General features: G+C 39.8%; 1 protein-coding gene across 3 annotated transcripts in view; it reads left to right on the forward strand.

The window, feature by feature from the left end:
• SOS1 (SOS Ras/Rac guanine nucleotide exchange factor 1) overlaps positions 1-15,271 on the forward strand; it is a 54,810-nt gene extending 39,539 nt beyond the window's left edge. For 2 of the 3 annotated variants that reach the window (XM_068397376.1, XM_068397528.1), the window contains 12 exons: positions 2,336-2,417; positions 2,840-2,962; positions 3,519-3,676; positions 4,753-4,975; positions 5,642-5,761; positions 6,087-6,249; positions 6,608-6,725; positions 8,080-8,252; positions 10,008-10,124; positions 10,292-10,556; positions 11,638-11,756; positions 13,141-15,271. In XM_068397376.1, the coding sequence (XP_068253477.1) occupies positions 2,336-2,417; positions 2,840-2,962; positions 3,519-3,676; positions 4,753-4,975; positions 5,642-5,761; positions 6,087-6,249; positions 6,608-6,725; positions 8,080-8,252; positions 10,008-10,124; positions 10,292-10,556; positions 11,638-11,756; positions 13,141-13,635 (2,156 nt within the window). In that variant the 3' untranslated portion in view covers positions 13,636-15,271. The remainder of the gene's footprint in view (positions 1-2,335; positions 2,418-2,839; positions 2,963-3,518; positions 3,677-4,752; positions 4,976-5,641; positions 5,762-6,086; positions 6,250-6,607; positions 6,726-8,079; positions 8,253-10,007; positions 10,125-10,291; positions 10,557-11,637; positions 11,757-13,140) is intronic. The other variant, XM_068397439.1, reaches the window with a different exon arrangement.
• Positions 15,272-17,602: the final 2,331 nt, after the last annotated feature.

Raw genomic sequence — 17,602 nt, forward strand, 5'->3', positions numbered from 1 at the left:
ACCTCCCGGGCAATGCACAAACTAGCTTATCAGCTGAAATATTTCTCTGTTTCGATGTGGAACAGGGACAGCCCGGTAGCCTAGCTCTAATGAAGTGGTGCTGCCAGAGGTAGGAGGCATCCAGCCACCGTGAGAGCTAGGGCAGGGAGACAGCTCTGATGGCCACCTGGCCACAAGGTGCGGCAGACTGTCCAAACCATCCTGTGGTGGAGCAGCAAAACAGGGAGAAATCTCCTTTGCAAAAGCAGCTTTCCATATATTTTTACATGAGAGAAACTGCCCTTTGATTAGAAATTCAGGTTCTGACCCTATTTGCATATTCCGGTGGGTTTTACTTGTTTTAATGTGTTTCTGTGTTCATTATCTCCTCCTTTGCCTGCTTCTTGTTTAAGAGCAGCTGGGTTAGGTGGTACCACGTTTTGAAAGTCATGACAACTTTTTTTATCTATAGGGCAGTGCTCGTCTATTTTTAAAGCTTTGATATGTTAAGAGTGCTTGTGCGTCATCATAGTGTCCGTTTCCTTTCTTAAGGAATTCAAGGGTGATTATTTATAAATCCTTGTAGAACAAGTTATTGTTCTTTTTTAGCTTTCAAATTGGCTGTATTGAAGAGAGAATTATCACATGAGCAGACATCCTGACTAACTAGTGTTGTCTATTTTTTTTAACGCTTGCTCATATATTGTACACTATTTTGAGTTACAGATTTTGCTAGTAAGATAACAAGGTTAGATTTGATTTTCTGATTTACTTCATTTGAAATTCAATATGTATTGTGGATTTAAACACTAACCCTACCTGTAAATAACAATAGCCATGACTCAGAGCTTGCAGTGATCTGAAAATGTTAATCGCTATGGAGGCTTTCTTTTTCATGTAGACAAAATCTAGTTAGGGTGGATGCTGTGTACAGCATGCAAGCTGTGAAAACATGAGTTGCTGTACTTCTATACTAGTATTTTAGAACAACAAAAACTGTGTATTTTCATGATGAGGATGATGGGGACAGAGGTGACATTCTTTGTGAAAAGGGTTTTGGGTTTTGCCTTTGAAAAGGATTTTTAGACTGTACAGCTTAAAGGGGAGGTGGGAGAGGCATTATGATGAGAAAAATGGAGTAATGAGGGACATAGAGATGGTAAAGCAGAATAGCCAGTTGTTTAAGTTATGGGAACTGGCGTACAACAGAAATGCAAGGAAGTGCTGTGTTACGCAATACACAGTTAATCTGTGTGACACATTACAGCAAACTTGCCCAAATGAAGAGTTTAGTAGGATCTAAGAAAGGTAGAATGTTCATTCAAATGGACAAGATGCTGGTAGAAATTTAAAGAGGATTTTTAAAAAGCTCTTAAAACCTCATATTCCAGGAAACAAGTCTAATGGCTTAATATAGTGTTAGGTCAAAAAATGCAGGCAGTTTTTTCCCTCATTACAGCCTATAGGAACTCCTGCTTCAATCCTGTGTGCTCCTCTTCAGCCACTCTGTGTTAGAAAAACTACCAGTTGGGGTTTTGTTTTAAAACATATATATATATATATATATGGATTTAATATGCAAAGCCATTGCAACCTGCTCATTACTTTTGTTCAGTGATAATAATGTTAACCTTGTTTCTAGTCAGCTCTTTGCAGTGCCAAGGTGCTGTCACTGCATTTCCTCATACTTGAAAACAAATGGTTTTGCTTTTGCAATTAGGGGAGACACTTTGGTTTTCTGTTTTGGACATTTGCATGTTCTTAAAACGCATTTGAATATTTTAAATTAACTGATATGTAGTTAGTCAATTTAAATGAAATCTGTTGATTTTCTTGAAATGAAATAAATATAACCTCGAAGTATAACTGTCAGTTAACTGAAAAAATATCTAGCCTGCCTTAACCATGACTGGTTATTAGTTGTACCGGTTTAGGGAAAACATTCTCCCCTTGAAGAGGCGATTTCTATCCAATGCAAAGTTACTTGCTGTGTCTTTTGAGTTACCTTCTCCTGATCACTGTCAAAAACAAAGTTGTTTACTAGATGGCTCATAAAAAAAATTATTTATTATTTTCAAAGTTGTTGAAAAAGAATCCAGTCTTTTCATAATTGAAGGGAAAGAAAAAGTCATTGTTTTGAATTTTCAACAAAATAAAATCGGTTTTTAAATTCTGCTTCGTATTGATATTTTGAGAAGTTCTGAATTGTTACCAAAGCAATTTTGGTTTACATCATCTTCTCTGTAAATTGATAGGCTGGCATCCTTACTTTTAAAGGATACTTAAAGTTATATTAAAATATAAAAAAAAAAATAGTTAATCGCTGACATGAGCATAAAATTATTCTTTGTCTTAGATCCCAACTTTGTTCGGACTTTTCTCACAACATATAGATCCTTCTGTAAACCTCAAGAGTTGCTGAGTCTGCTAATAGAAAGGTATGCCACTGTTAAAAATACTGTTCATACAAAGTGCAAATTTTTTTTTTTATTTTTACTTGGAGTAGAGTTTATAAGATTCTTGTTTTCCAGTTGGTTTTAATTCACCCCAAACACTTTTTTCAAAAGTTATCAAATTCAAGTATTGCAAGGATTGCAAATAAAATGTGCAAATTGTATCCAGAAGCTTTAGGACTGTTCAGGTAGCTCCAGTAACTTCCAGCATCCCTTGGTTTTGTCTTTGAAATATGTAGTGTTATTGAATTCAGCAAATCTTCCTATGGGCTTACCAAGACCTAAGATTCTGATGTGTGGAAACGTTCTGAATTTTGAGCTATCTTTCATCAACATTTTATTCGAGCACGTTGTGAGCAAGATTAGTGTAATAGGAACCTAGTGCTTATACCCGTCTTCTGTGCTAGATTTGAAATTCCAGAGCCTGAGCCAACAGAAGCTGATCGTATTGCTATGGAGAACGGAGACCAGCCTCTTAGTGCAGAGTTAAAAAGATTTAGGAAAGAGTACATTCAGCCTGTGCAGCTACGGTGAGTATGGCATCAATGTGAGCCAAACTGACTTCCTTTAAGTCTTTTGAAGTACTATCTTTTGGATGCAGTGGCTCTTTGTGATACCAGCAGCCTTTCTTGTAGATGCTTTGATAGAGAGAGTGCTTGAGCAGTCAGCCATTTTGACCTTGCTACTTGAAAACCTGGAGGGAATTTGAATTCATGGCATGAAAAGCCTTGGGAAGGGCTTGTGCTGAGTTTTAGACTATTAGTGTGTAAATTAGTTTCTTACACTCGCCTTTTTTTAATCCACATTTCTGCAAGGCTATACAGCTTAAATGTGCCACAAAGTTGTAGTCAGAGAACACTTTAGATCATGTTCTTTTTATGAACAATAGCATTACTCTGACTTCTTTAAATTTGAAGTAGAAAAATGCTTATAGCTGGTTGCTGGTGAAATGCAGACAGTAGAATAATTGCATTTGGTCTGCTGATTCTGATACTCCTGTGAGCCCTTGCCTACTAAAAGCCTTGAAATGCTAGACATGAAGATAGACTGTATTGTAGAGTGCTTACTTATCCTTTACTTTTGCAGAGTATTAAATGTATGTCGACACTGGGTAGAACACCACTTCTATGACTTTGAACGAGATGCTGATCTTCTGCAACGTTTGGAGGAATTCATTGGAACAGTAAGAGGTACTTACGGTTTCTTAAGTGCTGGCATTTATCATAAAGCATCCCTTTTCAAAGGTATGGAATGGGATCACTTTTCCTTTCACTGACAGATAAACAGGACTGTTTATTAAATATTTCACAAAGAACATAAGATAAACCTTAATTTAAAAAAAAAAATTATTCAAAGTGTGGCTCCTGTTCAGAAGAATGAATGGTATTTACATCCTGATAAATAAGTATTGGTTTTGTTATAAAGGGACTGAAATAATGCAAAATAATAAGAACTCAGTAATGATCAGGACAGAATAATTGTGTTGATTGTCCTCTTAAACTATACACAGGAGTAATATTTGTAAAAGTTTGATGGTGGAAACCAGTTTTTCTTTGAAGCAAGGATTTTCCAGCTATTTCACAGGGCATATGAAACCCATAGGATACCTTCCCATTGTGATTGTACAGATCTTTCCTGTTCCCTTGTAAGAAAAACTGAGACAACTACAGGAGCAATTGGTAGGAAAATATTACGTTAGAGAAGTATTTAATGATTATTTATCAATTAAAAAGAGGGGGAGTATGAGCCAGCTAGTTTAATATGGATTACTGGTAAATTTTCAATCGACTTGCCATCTCATGCATGAAATTCTTATGGTGTAGAGCTAAACAGGCATTTGGCCTTTGGGTTTTATTCTGAGCTTTGATGCTAAATGCAGTAGAGGGAGAGCTTCTCCCTATTTGTTATTTTGCCTTTCTATGTTATCTGAGGTAAGCATATACTCTTACCCAACGTATAAAGTTCAGGCTGTTTACAGAAGTGCATTTTGGGTGAAAGAAGGTTATTAGTTCCCATAAACTCATTGTAAAGTCAGAAAAGAAAGGAAAACACCTGATTTGGAGCAGGAGCCTAAACTGGGTGTTCTGAACTGCACTTGGGCAAACTTGACATGCTCAGCATTGGCTGTTAAGGAATTCTTTATGTATTCGAATGCTTGGAGACTTGTGTGAGAACACCACTTACACACTTCTAAAGAATATATGGTTGCTTTAATTTAGTAGGTTTTGGATTTAAATCCAAAGATTTCTAAATTATACTGACCTCTCTGGAAAAACAGTATTAAGAGTAACTAAATAGTAATTTTCTGTCTGTGTGCCAGGCAAAGCGATGAAGAAATGGGTTGAATCGATCACAAAGATAATCAACCGGAAAAAGCAGGCACAAGCCATTGGGCCAAGTCACAACATTACATTTGAGAGCCCACCTCCGGCAATTGAATGGCACATAAGCAAACCAGGACACACAGAGACTTTTGACTTGCTCACTTTGCATCCAATAGAAATTGCTCGGCAGCTCACTTTACTTGAGTCAGATTTTTACAGGTAACTTTCCTCCATTGAAAACACATGACACAAACCAAAATATTCTCCAGCATGAAATTGTTTCTGCGGGCCCCTGCTGTGAAGCCCCACGGTAGGTCAAGGGACTTTACCAATGCTGTATATTAATTGCTGTTTTAACAGAAAAAAAATTCTAAAAACCAGTATTTGTCTTATCCTCCCCAAGTTAACATGCAGTACATGTGACTGATGCATGCTGTTAATTGCATTGTGCTGCAAGTTTCTCTTGATATATTCTGAGTAGATCAACCTTTAAGAAGTCTGAACATTAATTAAATCAGTTTTCTTCATATCTTAGTTTATGAAGCAAATTATGGACTCTGTCAGATCTCACCAGCTGTCTGTGAGAAGTTGTTCAGGCATTGGAAGCTCACATTTTATTATGGTGAATGAGATGCAGACTTCATTTAGATGAACAGAGGTGGTTAACAGTCACATAAATTAAGAAATATTTACACACTAAAAAGGAAGTGTAGAAATACCAGTCACTTAGTCTTGTGGGGAGCCTAACATTATAGAAGTGATACCTTAAGAATTTATTTCCAAATATTAATTCCAAATTCACTGGAAATAAAGAGGTTTTGGGAAAATAACATCTTCTTTCCTGCTTTTGATTACATTTTTTGATACATGCATCTATTTTTCTAGAGCTGTGCAGCCATCTGAACTAGTCGGAAGTGTGTGGACAAAGGAAGATAAAGAAATTAATTCTCCCAACCTTCTCAAGATGATAAGGCATACAACTAACCTCACTTTGTGGTTTGAAAAGTAAGTGACTTTCCTGAATCTGCACCTACTCCATTTGTGAACATTTACAGTCTATTCAGAAGTATACTGTGAAAAATTCTGTTCTGGGAGAATTCCAGTTTTAAGTGGTGTTTAGATGGTAACAGCTGGTCCCTGCAAGAATTTTATCATAATGGTCTCAGCTTTTTATATCTAGAATATTTTCAAATGTTTATTCTCTAAACATTTTAAAAACTGCGTCAAGTAATTTGATAAACTTCATATTTGTTTGTGTTACAACTTAATATTTTATTTTGGAAAACTCACCAGTGCTTTAATGCAAAATCAAATGTTCTTGTGTATTTAGATGCATTGTAGAAACAGAAAACCTAGAGGAAAGAGTAATTGTAGTGAGCCGGATAATTGAGATCCTGCAAGTTTTTCAAGAGCTAAACAACTTTAATGGCGTCCTTGAGATTGTCAGTGCTATGAACTCCGCAGCAGTGTATAGGTTGGATCACACATTTGAGGTACAGTGAAATGTTTTCCATTTTTGATATGGAAGTGTAATGCAGTGCACCTTAGCTACACTAAAAGCCTGTCTTTTCAGTAAGCATGTCCTTCAGAGAGGAGCAAGGAAGGTAAATCCCCCCAAAAAATAAATCAATCAGGGTGTAGTAGAGTGCTTTTTTTTTCTTGGTTTCGGAAGCAAGAAATCAGTCCTCATTTAAGAAAGGCAGAAAAAAGGAGGAAGATCCTGACATGGTGGGGCACTGTCCTCATGGTCACTGACTTAAATATCAGTGGGAGACCATTGCTCTCAGTATTGTTGCTGAGCTACACGTTTACCCTGTCTTTCCAAGCAACCTGTTTCATCTCTCTCTTTAGCAAATTCCAAGTCGCCAGAAGAAGATTTTAGAAGAAGCTTATGAACTGAGTGAGGATCATTATAAGAAATACTTGGCAAAACTCAGGTCCATTAATCCTCCTTGTGTGCCTTTTTTTGGTAAGTATGTTTGGTTTGAGTGTCATACATAAACATTTGGAAAGTATTGAGTTAGGGCACTGAACAAAGTATGAACAATAGTAAGAAGTCAGTTTTAACGGGACAGTTGGGTTTGAAATTCAGCTGCCTAGACATTAATTGCATATATGTGAAAGAAAAATTAAAGTGACTATTAATTGCAGATGTTATTTTCAGTAAAAATGAGTATATCTGTGATACCATATTTACTTATTTTTACTTTGAATGTGGTTTGAACTGTATTGTGACCATAAATGCCTTAAATGGAAGGTGGTCACGTTAGAAATATTATTGCCATTGACTAGTAGAGAAAGAAGGACCCCCTTCCCCATCAAGCATTACAAGAAATAAAGCTAGAGTTTTAATTTTTATAGTTGCTTATAACTAGAGTCTTATTTCTATTAAAAAATCTTATTTCTATAAAAACAGAATTTGGGAAGGAAGCCCCTTCTTTATCATCAGACTTAAAAGTTCTTCTTTCAAGTAGATTGCCTGGAATTTCTGACATTTAGCAAATTGTGAAGTTAAGCACATGGCATTCCTGTTCTTTAGGAAGCTGCTTGGATGTTTGCTGCAGATCAGTTCCAACTGTGGACATTGCACTTGTCCAGCGTAGATTTTAGACCAAAACTGAAAGAAAATAGTGTTGATGGCTTTTTTGGCCTTTTACAGATTGGGGAAAGATATACTCCAGAGCTCTCCAAAGAAAGATAAGATCAACTAAGAAACCTTCTGTCCTGCTTCAGAGATGAGTAGAGGTTAGCAGGATCATACGTGAATAGCTTCAGTTGTTTCTTTCAAGTTATACTTAGAAGAGTCATAATGACAGTTCCAGATATATTATCTGTGGACTTGAGAGTGCTCTTTTCTTTCTACCTTCAAATGATTTGATGCAATTGTGAAGCCAGGAGTGGAGAGTGGAACAGAAGAATAAAACCTGAAAATAATTTTTTTGAGCTTAGCTGGGGTCTCTAATGGAGTAGAGCTGAATTGAGGCAGAATAGTTGAGAGAAAGCACTTGAGTTCAGTGTACTCTTGTCTTGTAAAATGCTGGTAGTGTTCAGTTGTGTGAGCTTCCTAAACAATAGAAAGATGCATAGACTTCACGATTTTGATGCAAAAAGGTAGCTTTCTGGAAAAAACATATTAAAATATTTAAATTGTTGTCCTTGTTTGAAAATTAGGTGTAATTCTCTTATTCAGAAGGTGCTATTCTTCTCAGAGAATTTTTCTGAATAATTAGACTGCACAAATTAAATTATTTAAGAATTGTTTGTATTCCAGTCATGTGACTTCCTCCTTGTTTTGTTGAGAACCTCTTCTGTGTGCTCTTTAGGAATTTACTTAACTAACATTTTGAAAACAGAAGAAGGCAACCCTGAATTTCTAAAGCGACATGGGAAAGAACTTATAAACTTCAGCAAGAGAAGAAAGGTAGCTGAAATAACAGGAGAGATACAGCAGTACCAGAACCAGCCATATTGTTTAAGAGTGGAATTTGACATCAGGGTAAGTGGCATTATTTCCTTGAGTCCATGCACTGAGCTACTTCTGTGGTGACTTTGTCAGCTGATAGACTGAATTCGCATAGATTCAATCAGACTGAATCAAAGGCTAGCAGAAGGCCTGTCATAAAATATCTCTCAGGTCTCACTGTAAGAAAGGGCAGAAAGTTCAATGCTCAATGCGTGCAGTTTGGTGGGTTTTGGGTTTCCCCCCACCCGCCACCCCCAGCTATTTGGATATTGGTAGATAGATCATAGAATCATAGAACGGTTTCAGTTGGAAGGGACCTTAAAGATCATCTAGTTCCAACCCCCCTGCCACAGGCAAGGACACCTTTCCACTAGACCAGGTAGCTCAAGGCCCCATCCAGTCTGGCCTTAAAGACTGACAGGGAGGGGGCAGCCACAGCTTCTCTGGGCAACCTGTTCCAGTGTCTCACTACCCTCACAGTAACGGATTTCTTCCGGATTTCTTCTGCAGAACTCCAGGTGGGGTCTTACAAGAGCAGAGCAGAGGGACAGAATTACCTCCCTCAACCTGCTGGCCACACTGCTTTTGATGCAGCCCAGGATACGATTGGCCTTCTGGGCTGCAAGTGCGTATTGCCAGCTCACGTTGAGCTTCTCATCAACCATCACCCCCAAGCTCTTCTCCTCAGGGCTGCTCTCAATCCATTCTCCACCCAGCCTTATATTTGTGCTTGGGATTGCCCCGACCCACATGCAGGACCTTGCACTTGGCCTTGTTGAACTCCATGCGGTTCGCACAGGCCCAGCTCTCCAGCCTGTCAAGGTCCCTCTGGATGGCATCCCTTCCCTCCAGCATGTCGACTGCACCACACAGCTTGGTGTTGTCGGCAAACTTGCTGAGGGTGCACTTGATCCCACTGTCCATGTCACTGACAAAGATGTTAAACAGTAGATCTTCTTACTGATCAGTGTTAAACAGGAACAGAAACGGCCAGATTCTTGCTGTCCTTCATTCAGTTGCCTTTATTTGTCCAGTGAGCCCAGTTGTCTTTTTCCTCCTCTGTTACACTGCCTTTATGTTTCCAGGTTTACCTGACAGCATGGCATTTACATCCTGTGTTGGCGGTGATGATGGTCGTGTTTTTCTTTCTCCTGGCATTTGTTCTCCTTGGTCTGTGGTGTTCTCTAAGCAGTACTCCCCTCTTCCCCTCTTCCCCTCTTCCCCTCTTCCCCTCTTCCCCTCTTCCCCTCTTCCCCTCTTCCCCTCTTCCCCTCTTCCCCTCTTCCCCTCTTCCCCTCTTCCCCTCTTCCCCTCTTCCCCTCTTCCCCTCTTCCCCTCTTCCCCTCTTCCCCTCTTCCCCTCTAGACTTGCAAAGACTCACAGGACAGGTTATCTTAAGAGATTCTGCAAGATTTTCTTCTGTTGTTTGTTCTCCTCAGAATTTGACAGAATACATTGTGAAAGCAGTCTTCCCTGCATCAATGTAAAGATGGACTACGTACAGCTTCTTCTGAAGGTGTTTGAGCTAACCTAGTCTGATTTTTGCACTGCAGAAAGTGTTTAGGGTACTTGCACAGTTGGTTTTCAGGCCAGGCATAGCAGTAGCAATGCCCAGCAAAGGGCTGGCAACAAACAGATGTAATAACTTAAAACTCTATCATTACTTCTGACTCCAGCATTTTCTCTCTTCTCTGGAACAATGGGGATCATTTGTGCAGTAGCAACAAGCAGTACTAAGCTACTAAGAAGTAGCTTATCTGACAGGTTTTCTACCTTCTTGTATTTCAGAGATTTTTTGAAAACCTGAATCCAATGGGAAACAGCATGGAGACAGAATTTACAGATTATCTCTTCAACAAGTCACTAGAGATAGAGCCACGAAATGTCAAGCCTCCACCAAGATTTGTTAGTATTCAATTTATTTTTTAAATTTTTTTCAAAAAATGCTTATGTTTGTCTTTCACGGATAGCAGGAGTCATTTTAGATCTCTAACTTCATTAATATAAAGATACATTTAGGTGATCTTGTGGCCTTTTGACTGTGTTTGATATTATCTTTTTTGTCATTTCAGCCCAAAAAATACAACTATCCTCTCAAGTCCCCAGGTGTTCGTCCCTCTAATCCAAGGCCAGGTACCATGAGACATCCTACACCTCTGCAACAGGAGCCAAGGAAAATTAGTTACAGCCGCATCCCAGAGAGCGAGACTGAAACTACAGCATCTGCACCAAACTCCCCCCGAACGCCTTTGACCCCTCCCCCTGCTTCTGCTACTTCAAGTACTACAGATGCTTGCAGTGTGTTTGACTCGGATCCTTCAAGTCCTTTTCATGCAAGTAGGTGCTAACAGATAGTCTACAAAGAATGTGTGTATTAGTTTTTTTGGTGTTAAACATGTGAAATCATGTTTAGCCTTCTAAAGTGACTATAGAAATATAATTGCTTTTGTCTCCTTGCGGCAGCAAAAACTTTCAGTGTGTTTTATTCTTTTTTTTGTAAGTTTTTATTGTAAAGGAAGAAACTGAACAGAATTAGTTGTGTTACGTAGAGAGTATTACACGTCTTTGGAGAAACTGTCAAAACAGAAGGCAGAGATGTATCTCTAGTGCTCATGTATGTCCCAAACAAACATTTGTGGGATTTGCTGCCAAATATATATGTGGTAAATGCATTCGGTGACTCTCTGATGGTGAACAATGAGAAAAAAAATGAATGTTTTTTGGGTGCCTTATTCTGCTGTCTGCCATTCCAAATTGGTTTCAGTGCACATGGATTGTTTTCCTGCAGAGCTTAAAATCAGTATTTCCCTGCTTTAAATTCATCAGGACCCATCCACACCTATTTTTCTTTTGTCTTCACCAGCATACAAGGAAGCTCATATTTTATGGTGTACTTTCAGTAATTTATAGTGGACATGGCCTCCTTTCACTATGAGTGCTTTCAAAGGAAGTACAAGGTTAGCCCTGTGTTCAGCTGGTTGCCACAAGGAAATGAAATGATTTGCTAAAAGCAGAAGTTGCTTAGCAGAGCAGTGACATTGCTGAGTGTCCAAGCCAGGTCTCACCTCTTCAGAAGAAGATATTTCTTCATTGTTGGGTTGGCCCATCAACTGCAGGTTCAGGATATTGTTTTAGTGCTGTTATGATACAAGAACAACTTTGTGGTGTGGTTTTGGTCTCGAGGATTACTTAAGAATGTACAGGAACTGATGGCCACAGATGATTGCAGCTCAGAAAAGCAGTTTGTCTGGAAGCTGCAAGTTAGAGGTTTGTGTCGTCTTTCTTTAACACCTTCTTAATTCATACTGCTTTTTATGAGCAATTACTTTATTATTTATGACACCTTTATTGGCAGCAATAAAGGAAATACACTGAGTCAAACAAAAGTTTGTTTTTTTTTTTTTTTTACGTCTGCTAGGATCTGCTTCAGTGTCATCCATAAACTTTAGCAAAAATTCAGATGAAGCTCATGTCCCTCCTCCAGTTCCTCCACGTAGAAGACCAGAGTCTGCCCCAGCTGAATCCTCCCCATCAAAAGTAAGGAGAAAAAAGGGCATTTTTTCTGGGGATGGAGGGCAGGGTATGATAGAAAAGTAACTCTTAAAGATAGTACATGTAATTTTGAAGAATTGTATGTGAAAGAGTAAGCAGCTGTGTGTTTCAAACTTTCACAGCTCTGCCTCATTAAGTCCTGGTCCTAAAAGAATGGAAAATAATGGATGGGACCTAAATTTAGGGTTAGAAATGTCTCATGTCTACTGATCTGCTATGCTCAGACCCTCACATTGCCTGTGAGAACTTGAGACTTCAGACAGATGTTTCCATCTGTGATAATTGTCCCAGAGTATCATTTTGGGGTGTGTGAGGGGGGGTAAAAAACTAAAGAATAGTAGTGATGGAAAGTGTTGTACACATCTCAGTCTTCTGAAAAGGTTCATGAGAATATTTGACCCTGATGCTGTGGTGCTCAGTGCTTTCTTTCCCTTCTTGATTATCTGTCCTGTCTGCCTGCCTGCTCAAGCCATTGCTACATTTTCCTTTTGCATTTGTCTGGCGTTTGGGATCTGATCCAGCCTTTGTTGCAGTGTCAAATGTCTTTGATTTCAGTGGGAGCTGGTTTGTGACTTCAGAGAATTGGGTGGACTTGAAAATCACACTCAAAATTACTTTGGAGCATGTATGTGTTTGAAGAGGGCTTGTATATGGCTCTTCAGCAAGTTGTTGTCTTCAGACTACAGGTGACGATGCTGTCAGCCAGCAGAGTTTAACACATTGTGTTCCTACCAAAATGTAATTGAAAACATTGTATATGTGATAGGGTGTTGGAGACCAGTTACTCTATCACTGTGGTCTGCAGCTTGGGAACTCTTCACGTCAGTAATGCTGACTGCTTAATTCCATCTTCTGAGCATAGCTTATTTTTTTTACCCTGTTGAGCATCATCTGCCCTCTCCCTTTACCTCATTTTCTTGGAGAAATATCTGGTATTACTACTCACCCAAGTGCTTGCTACTGGGGAGGTGGTGGAAGATATCCAGACCTACCCAGCAAGCAGACCTGGAACTAGCATGGAAGTTGTTGCTTTGACCATTCTTTGCCTTGCATTTGTCCCTCTCTGTGCATGTTCATTTCTTCCGTCCTTGGCTGTTAACTCATGTATTGATATACCCCTGCTTTCCCCCTGCACATCCAGTCTCTGTCTTTTCTGTCCTCATCACGCTGAGAAACGTGTTTGTCAGGCACCACCACTCCCTTTTGCTTCCTTACTCCCCATCTTCATTCTGCACCTGCTTGCTGTGCCTCCTCTTTAACTGGATAAGAACAATCTGCAGGGCAGGAGCTCTGCTTCTGCTTCACAGCAGGGTCCTGTTCTCTACTGCCACTCTAAAATTTTACTGAATGAAATGTTTGTGTACCTCAGATTACTTCTGCGCACCTGGACAGCCCACCAGCAATCCCCCCAAGGCAACCAACCTCTAAAGTGTATTCACCAAGGTACTCAGTGCCTGACCGGACCTGCATCTCTGACCCCCCTGAAAGCCCTCCTGTGTTACCACCACGAGAACCTGTGCGAACTCCAGATGTTTTCTCTAGCTCACCACTACACCTCCAACCTCCACCATTGGGGAGAAAAAGCGAACTTGGTAACACCTTTTTCCCAAACAGTCCATCTCCATTTACTCCCCCTCCCCCTCAGACACCTTCTCCACATGTAGCACGGAGGCATCTTCCATCACCACCTTTAATACCGCAAGATGTGGACCTCCATTCTGTTGCTGGACCACCTGTTCCTCCACGACAAAGCACTTCTCAACATATCCCAAAGCTTCCTCCAAAAACTTATAAAAGGGAGCACACACACCCATCGATGCATCGAGACGGACCGCCATTGCTGGAGAATGCCCACTCCTCCTGAACTGCCCCTTGCACTGGGAGTCGCATTTTCCTGGTGCTACGTCTGTTGCTGGCAATGGATGCACTGAACCTGGTGGTGCCAAGGAGTTGGGATGTGTACGCCAAACACTAAAAACTCTCCAATAGCTTGGAAATGCAGTGTACAGAAATGGAATTGCAAAAACAGACATTCTAGTGCAAAAACTGGTTAATTTGCTATCCTTGTTTTAGTATGCAGGACATTGTTCTAAAGTAATTGGACAACTGATTGTACCAGAAAACAGACTTGAGGGACTTCTTTGGCCAATGAGCAGAGACTGTGTTTGTGTAATGATCAATAATGTCCAGTACAGGAAGGAAAACAGTCTTGTATCCATCAGCTCCATACAGTGGCACAGTTTTTGGAATGAAAACATTATGCACTTTTTTTAAATCTCAAACAGGGAACTTTATATCCTTTGTAATTTTCCTTTGCTTTACTCCCTGCTTTGAAATACTTTCCTAAAATTGTGAGGAGGACTGTGAGGAAGATCTGTGGTACCTAACTGAGCTAGAATTAAGGCAAAGCACTGTATTGCGGTCCTGTTTACAAGTTGTTACAATGAGTAGTAGGGGGTACCTAGGCTTCACCAAAGAGGTACTTTATTATTATTTTCTGAAATATTACGGTGCCAGTTCAAAAATAAATTTTTGCCAGGAAGCATAATGTCTAATTATTGCTTTCTTTAGATAGAGCAGATGAAAGTCTTACATCATTAAGATGACAGCAAATTTTTTTTAAAAAGCAGCACTATCATCTGAAGTAAATATACTACTACATTTAGAAGACTGTTAATCTCTTCTAGGTTATGTCACGTTCTTTTTAAGGTTTACTGATAATCCATTTCATGGCTAGTAGCTATTCTTTTTCAGTCATGCCATGAAAACAATCACTTGTGAAAAGGAGCACTCACTGGTCAACTTCCATAGCTATTGTCGTGTTTTACTAACAATAGATTAATCAGCATACATAGAATTGCCTTGCAGTTGCATAAATCATGTGTATATAGTGAACATTGCATAAATATACTTAAGATTGTTTTTAATTTAATTAAAATAAAGATACAGATATGTTTGGCTGACATATGTTATTACATGGACAAATGTACAACTCAGTTTTTCAGTTAAGCACTGAAGGGGAAAAAGCACGTATTGTGGTACATATTTTTCCTAGTTTAGTGTATTTATTTTAGTAATAAGAGTCTAAAGAGAAGTAGTTTTTGGCAGGTGTTACAAAGTAATAATTTAGTAATTTGAGAAGCTGGGTTACTCCCAAAGTGAATTATTATATGTTATAAAACTTCTCACACCTCCTGTATGGCACTTGTTAGGAAAATTCAAACTTATCTTAATCTTTACAGTAGCTTTCTATGTCCAAAATACACATGACAGAACACGTACTGGTGTAAGTATCATGACATGGATTATCCATAAACCTGTGTACTGCTCTTCAACTCTAGACAATACTGTGACAGTAATGCATGGAACTTATTGAAGAAAAAAAGCTCTCTAATATCCACTACAGTATGTATGTGAAGCATAAAGTTATTTCATCTTCAGTTGATATGGCTCACGGGTCAAAGTAAAGTTCTATCACATTTCTTCTTTGGAAGAACACATTTCAGCGTCTTGGAAAGCTGTGTCATTAGAGACGGTGTTAGTCGAATGATGATGGAAATCACTGGTTTTAATGCTTTCTGCAATGCCATTGATCAGTGCCCCTTGATCCTTTAGCATGGACATTACATTTCAGAAAGTGTTCTGATTTCATCAACAGGAACGGCCGTTTTCATCATAGCCAAATGTTGAAATTTGTCAGTTGTATTCCTTCTTTGATGTCTTCAACAACGTTGTTTTGAAACATTTTCCTGGCAAAAGAAGAAAAAGTGAAGATCTCTAAACCTTGGCTTCAGAGAAGAACAGTATGTGGGAGCTTTGTAAAAACCCTCAAGCCACAGGAGGCGTAGTTTAGGTTATCGGTTATTCTTTGGATATAGGTTTGGTGTTGGTTATTCTTTGGATATAAACACCATGATGAGCGCACTGTTGGCAATGTCATCTAAATTAGATCATCAGTGGATTACCAGGGAAAACTCCTTAAATTTAGACTTTCTGATCTGTATCTCTTCTTCTGTATGCTCGTCTGTGCTATTTTGCAGCCAAAGCAGACCAAGCAGAAGCAATGATCCAGTGGTTGCGTCGCTCAGCTAGAAGGAGAGACCTCACGTGGATCCTGCTAATAACCAGATTCCTTGAATGTCAGTAGGTCTCTGCTTCCCTTTGTGAAATGGGGAATGCTGTTTCGCGTCTTTGTGGTTGAGGATAAAAGTCCTTTACTGGTGAGGTACTCAGACAACAGGTGATAAGGGCCATCATGCAAGAACCTAACTTAAATGTGCTTCGGAGCCCAGCAGAATGGGTCGGTCATACAGTGCACGAATCATGGTGTTGACTCAGCTGCAAACAGGAAAGGCAGGTGAGAATGAAACCTGTTGCATTTAGGAGTTTTGAGTACAACTGCTAAGCCACTGGTTTGTCTAATGACAGCTTTATTTGCATTAATAATTATTTAATCTGGAATGACTTCTTATTTGGACCATGTTTGCATTAGTGACAATACTTTTCACATAGAAAATGAAGTCATTTTAATGATGCTATCTGTCTCCTTGGTAAAATGACCCTGGATGGTCTGTTATGGCCTGAGCAATGAAATAGGCTTGTGTGGAGGCTAGGTGAGTTGCTGTATTACTCTAGAGTGCTGATGTATGGCTAAAAGTCAGCCTAAACAACTGCAAACTGTGTAGACAGGGTTATAGAGGTCAGCAGAACTTTATAGGTGTGGTACTTAACAATTTGTGCTGTTTTATCTCAAGGTTTCTATATAGTCTAGTGCAACTATGGAGCATAACCTGGGTTTGTTCATTTTCTTCCGGAGTGTCATGGTGGTGTGTTAGCTCAGAAGAACCCTCTGGGAATTTGGAAATGCTAGGATTCCAAGTGCAAGGTCCTGCACCTGGACTGGGGCAATCCCTGGTATCAGTACTGGCTGGGGGATGAAGGGGTTGAGAGCAGCCCTGCGGAGAAGGACTTGGGTGTACTGGGAGATGAAAAAGCTGGACGTGAGCCAGCAATGTCCGCTTGCAGCCCAGAAAGCCAGCTGTATCCTGGGCTGCATCAAAAGAAGTGTGGCCAGCAGGTCAAAGGAGGTGATCCTTCTCCTCTACTGTGCTCTGGTGAGACCCCACCTGCAGTACTGCGCCCAGCTCTGGGGTCCTCAGCACAGGAAAGGTGTGCACCTGTTGGAGTGGGTCCAGAAGAGGGCCACAAAAATGGTCAGCAGGATGAACACCTCTCCTATGAAGAAAGGCTGAGAAGAGTTGGGGTTGCTCAGCCTGGATAAGAGAAGGCTTCAGGGAGACCTTATTACAGTCTTTCAATACTGTAAGGGGGCTTATAAGAAAGATGGGGACAAACTTTTTAGGAGGGCCTGTTGTGAAAGGACAAGGGGTGATAGTTTTAAAGTAAAAGAGGGTAGATTTAGTCTAGATATAAGGAAGAAATTTTTTACAATGAGGGTGGTGAAACACTGGAACAGGTTGTCCGGAGAGGTGGCAAATGCCCCATCCCTGGAAACATTCAAGGTCAGGATGGATGGGGCTCTGAGCAACCTGATATAGTTGAAAATGTCCCTGCTCATTGCAGGGGGGTCGGACTAGATGACCTTTACAGGTGCCTTCCAACCCAAACTGTTCTATGATGCTATGATTTTGCAAGTGCCCTTCATTTACTCCTGTTCAGCATGCTGTATGGAAAGTCACATATCGTTCTGCCTTGGGACCCCAAGGTATATGCTGTTGTCATGACATTCAGCAGCCCAGGCAAAGTTTTTCTGTAACTGTCTGCTAACGGAGAACATTATCCTGCTTCAAGGATCAATACCGTGGAAGCAT

Source organism: Nyctibius grandis, chromosome 1, assembly GCF_013368605.1.
Source record: "Nyctibius grandis isolate bNycGra1 chromosome 1, bNycGra1.pri, whole genome shotgun sequence".
NCBI classification, from domain to species: Eukaryota; Metazoa; Chordata; class Aves; order Nyctibiiformes; family Nyctibiidae; genus Nyctibius; species Nyctibius grandis.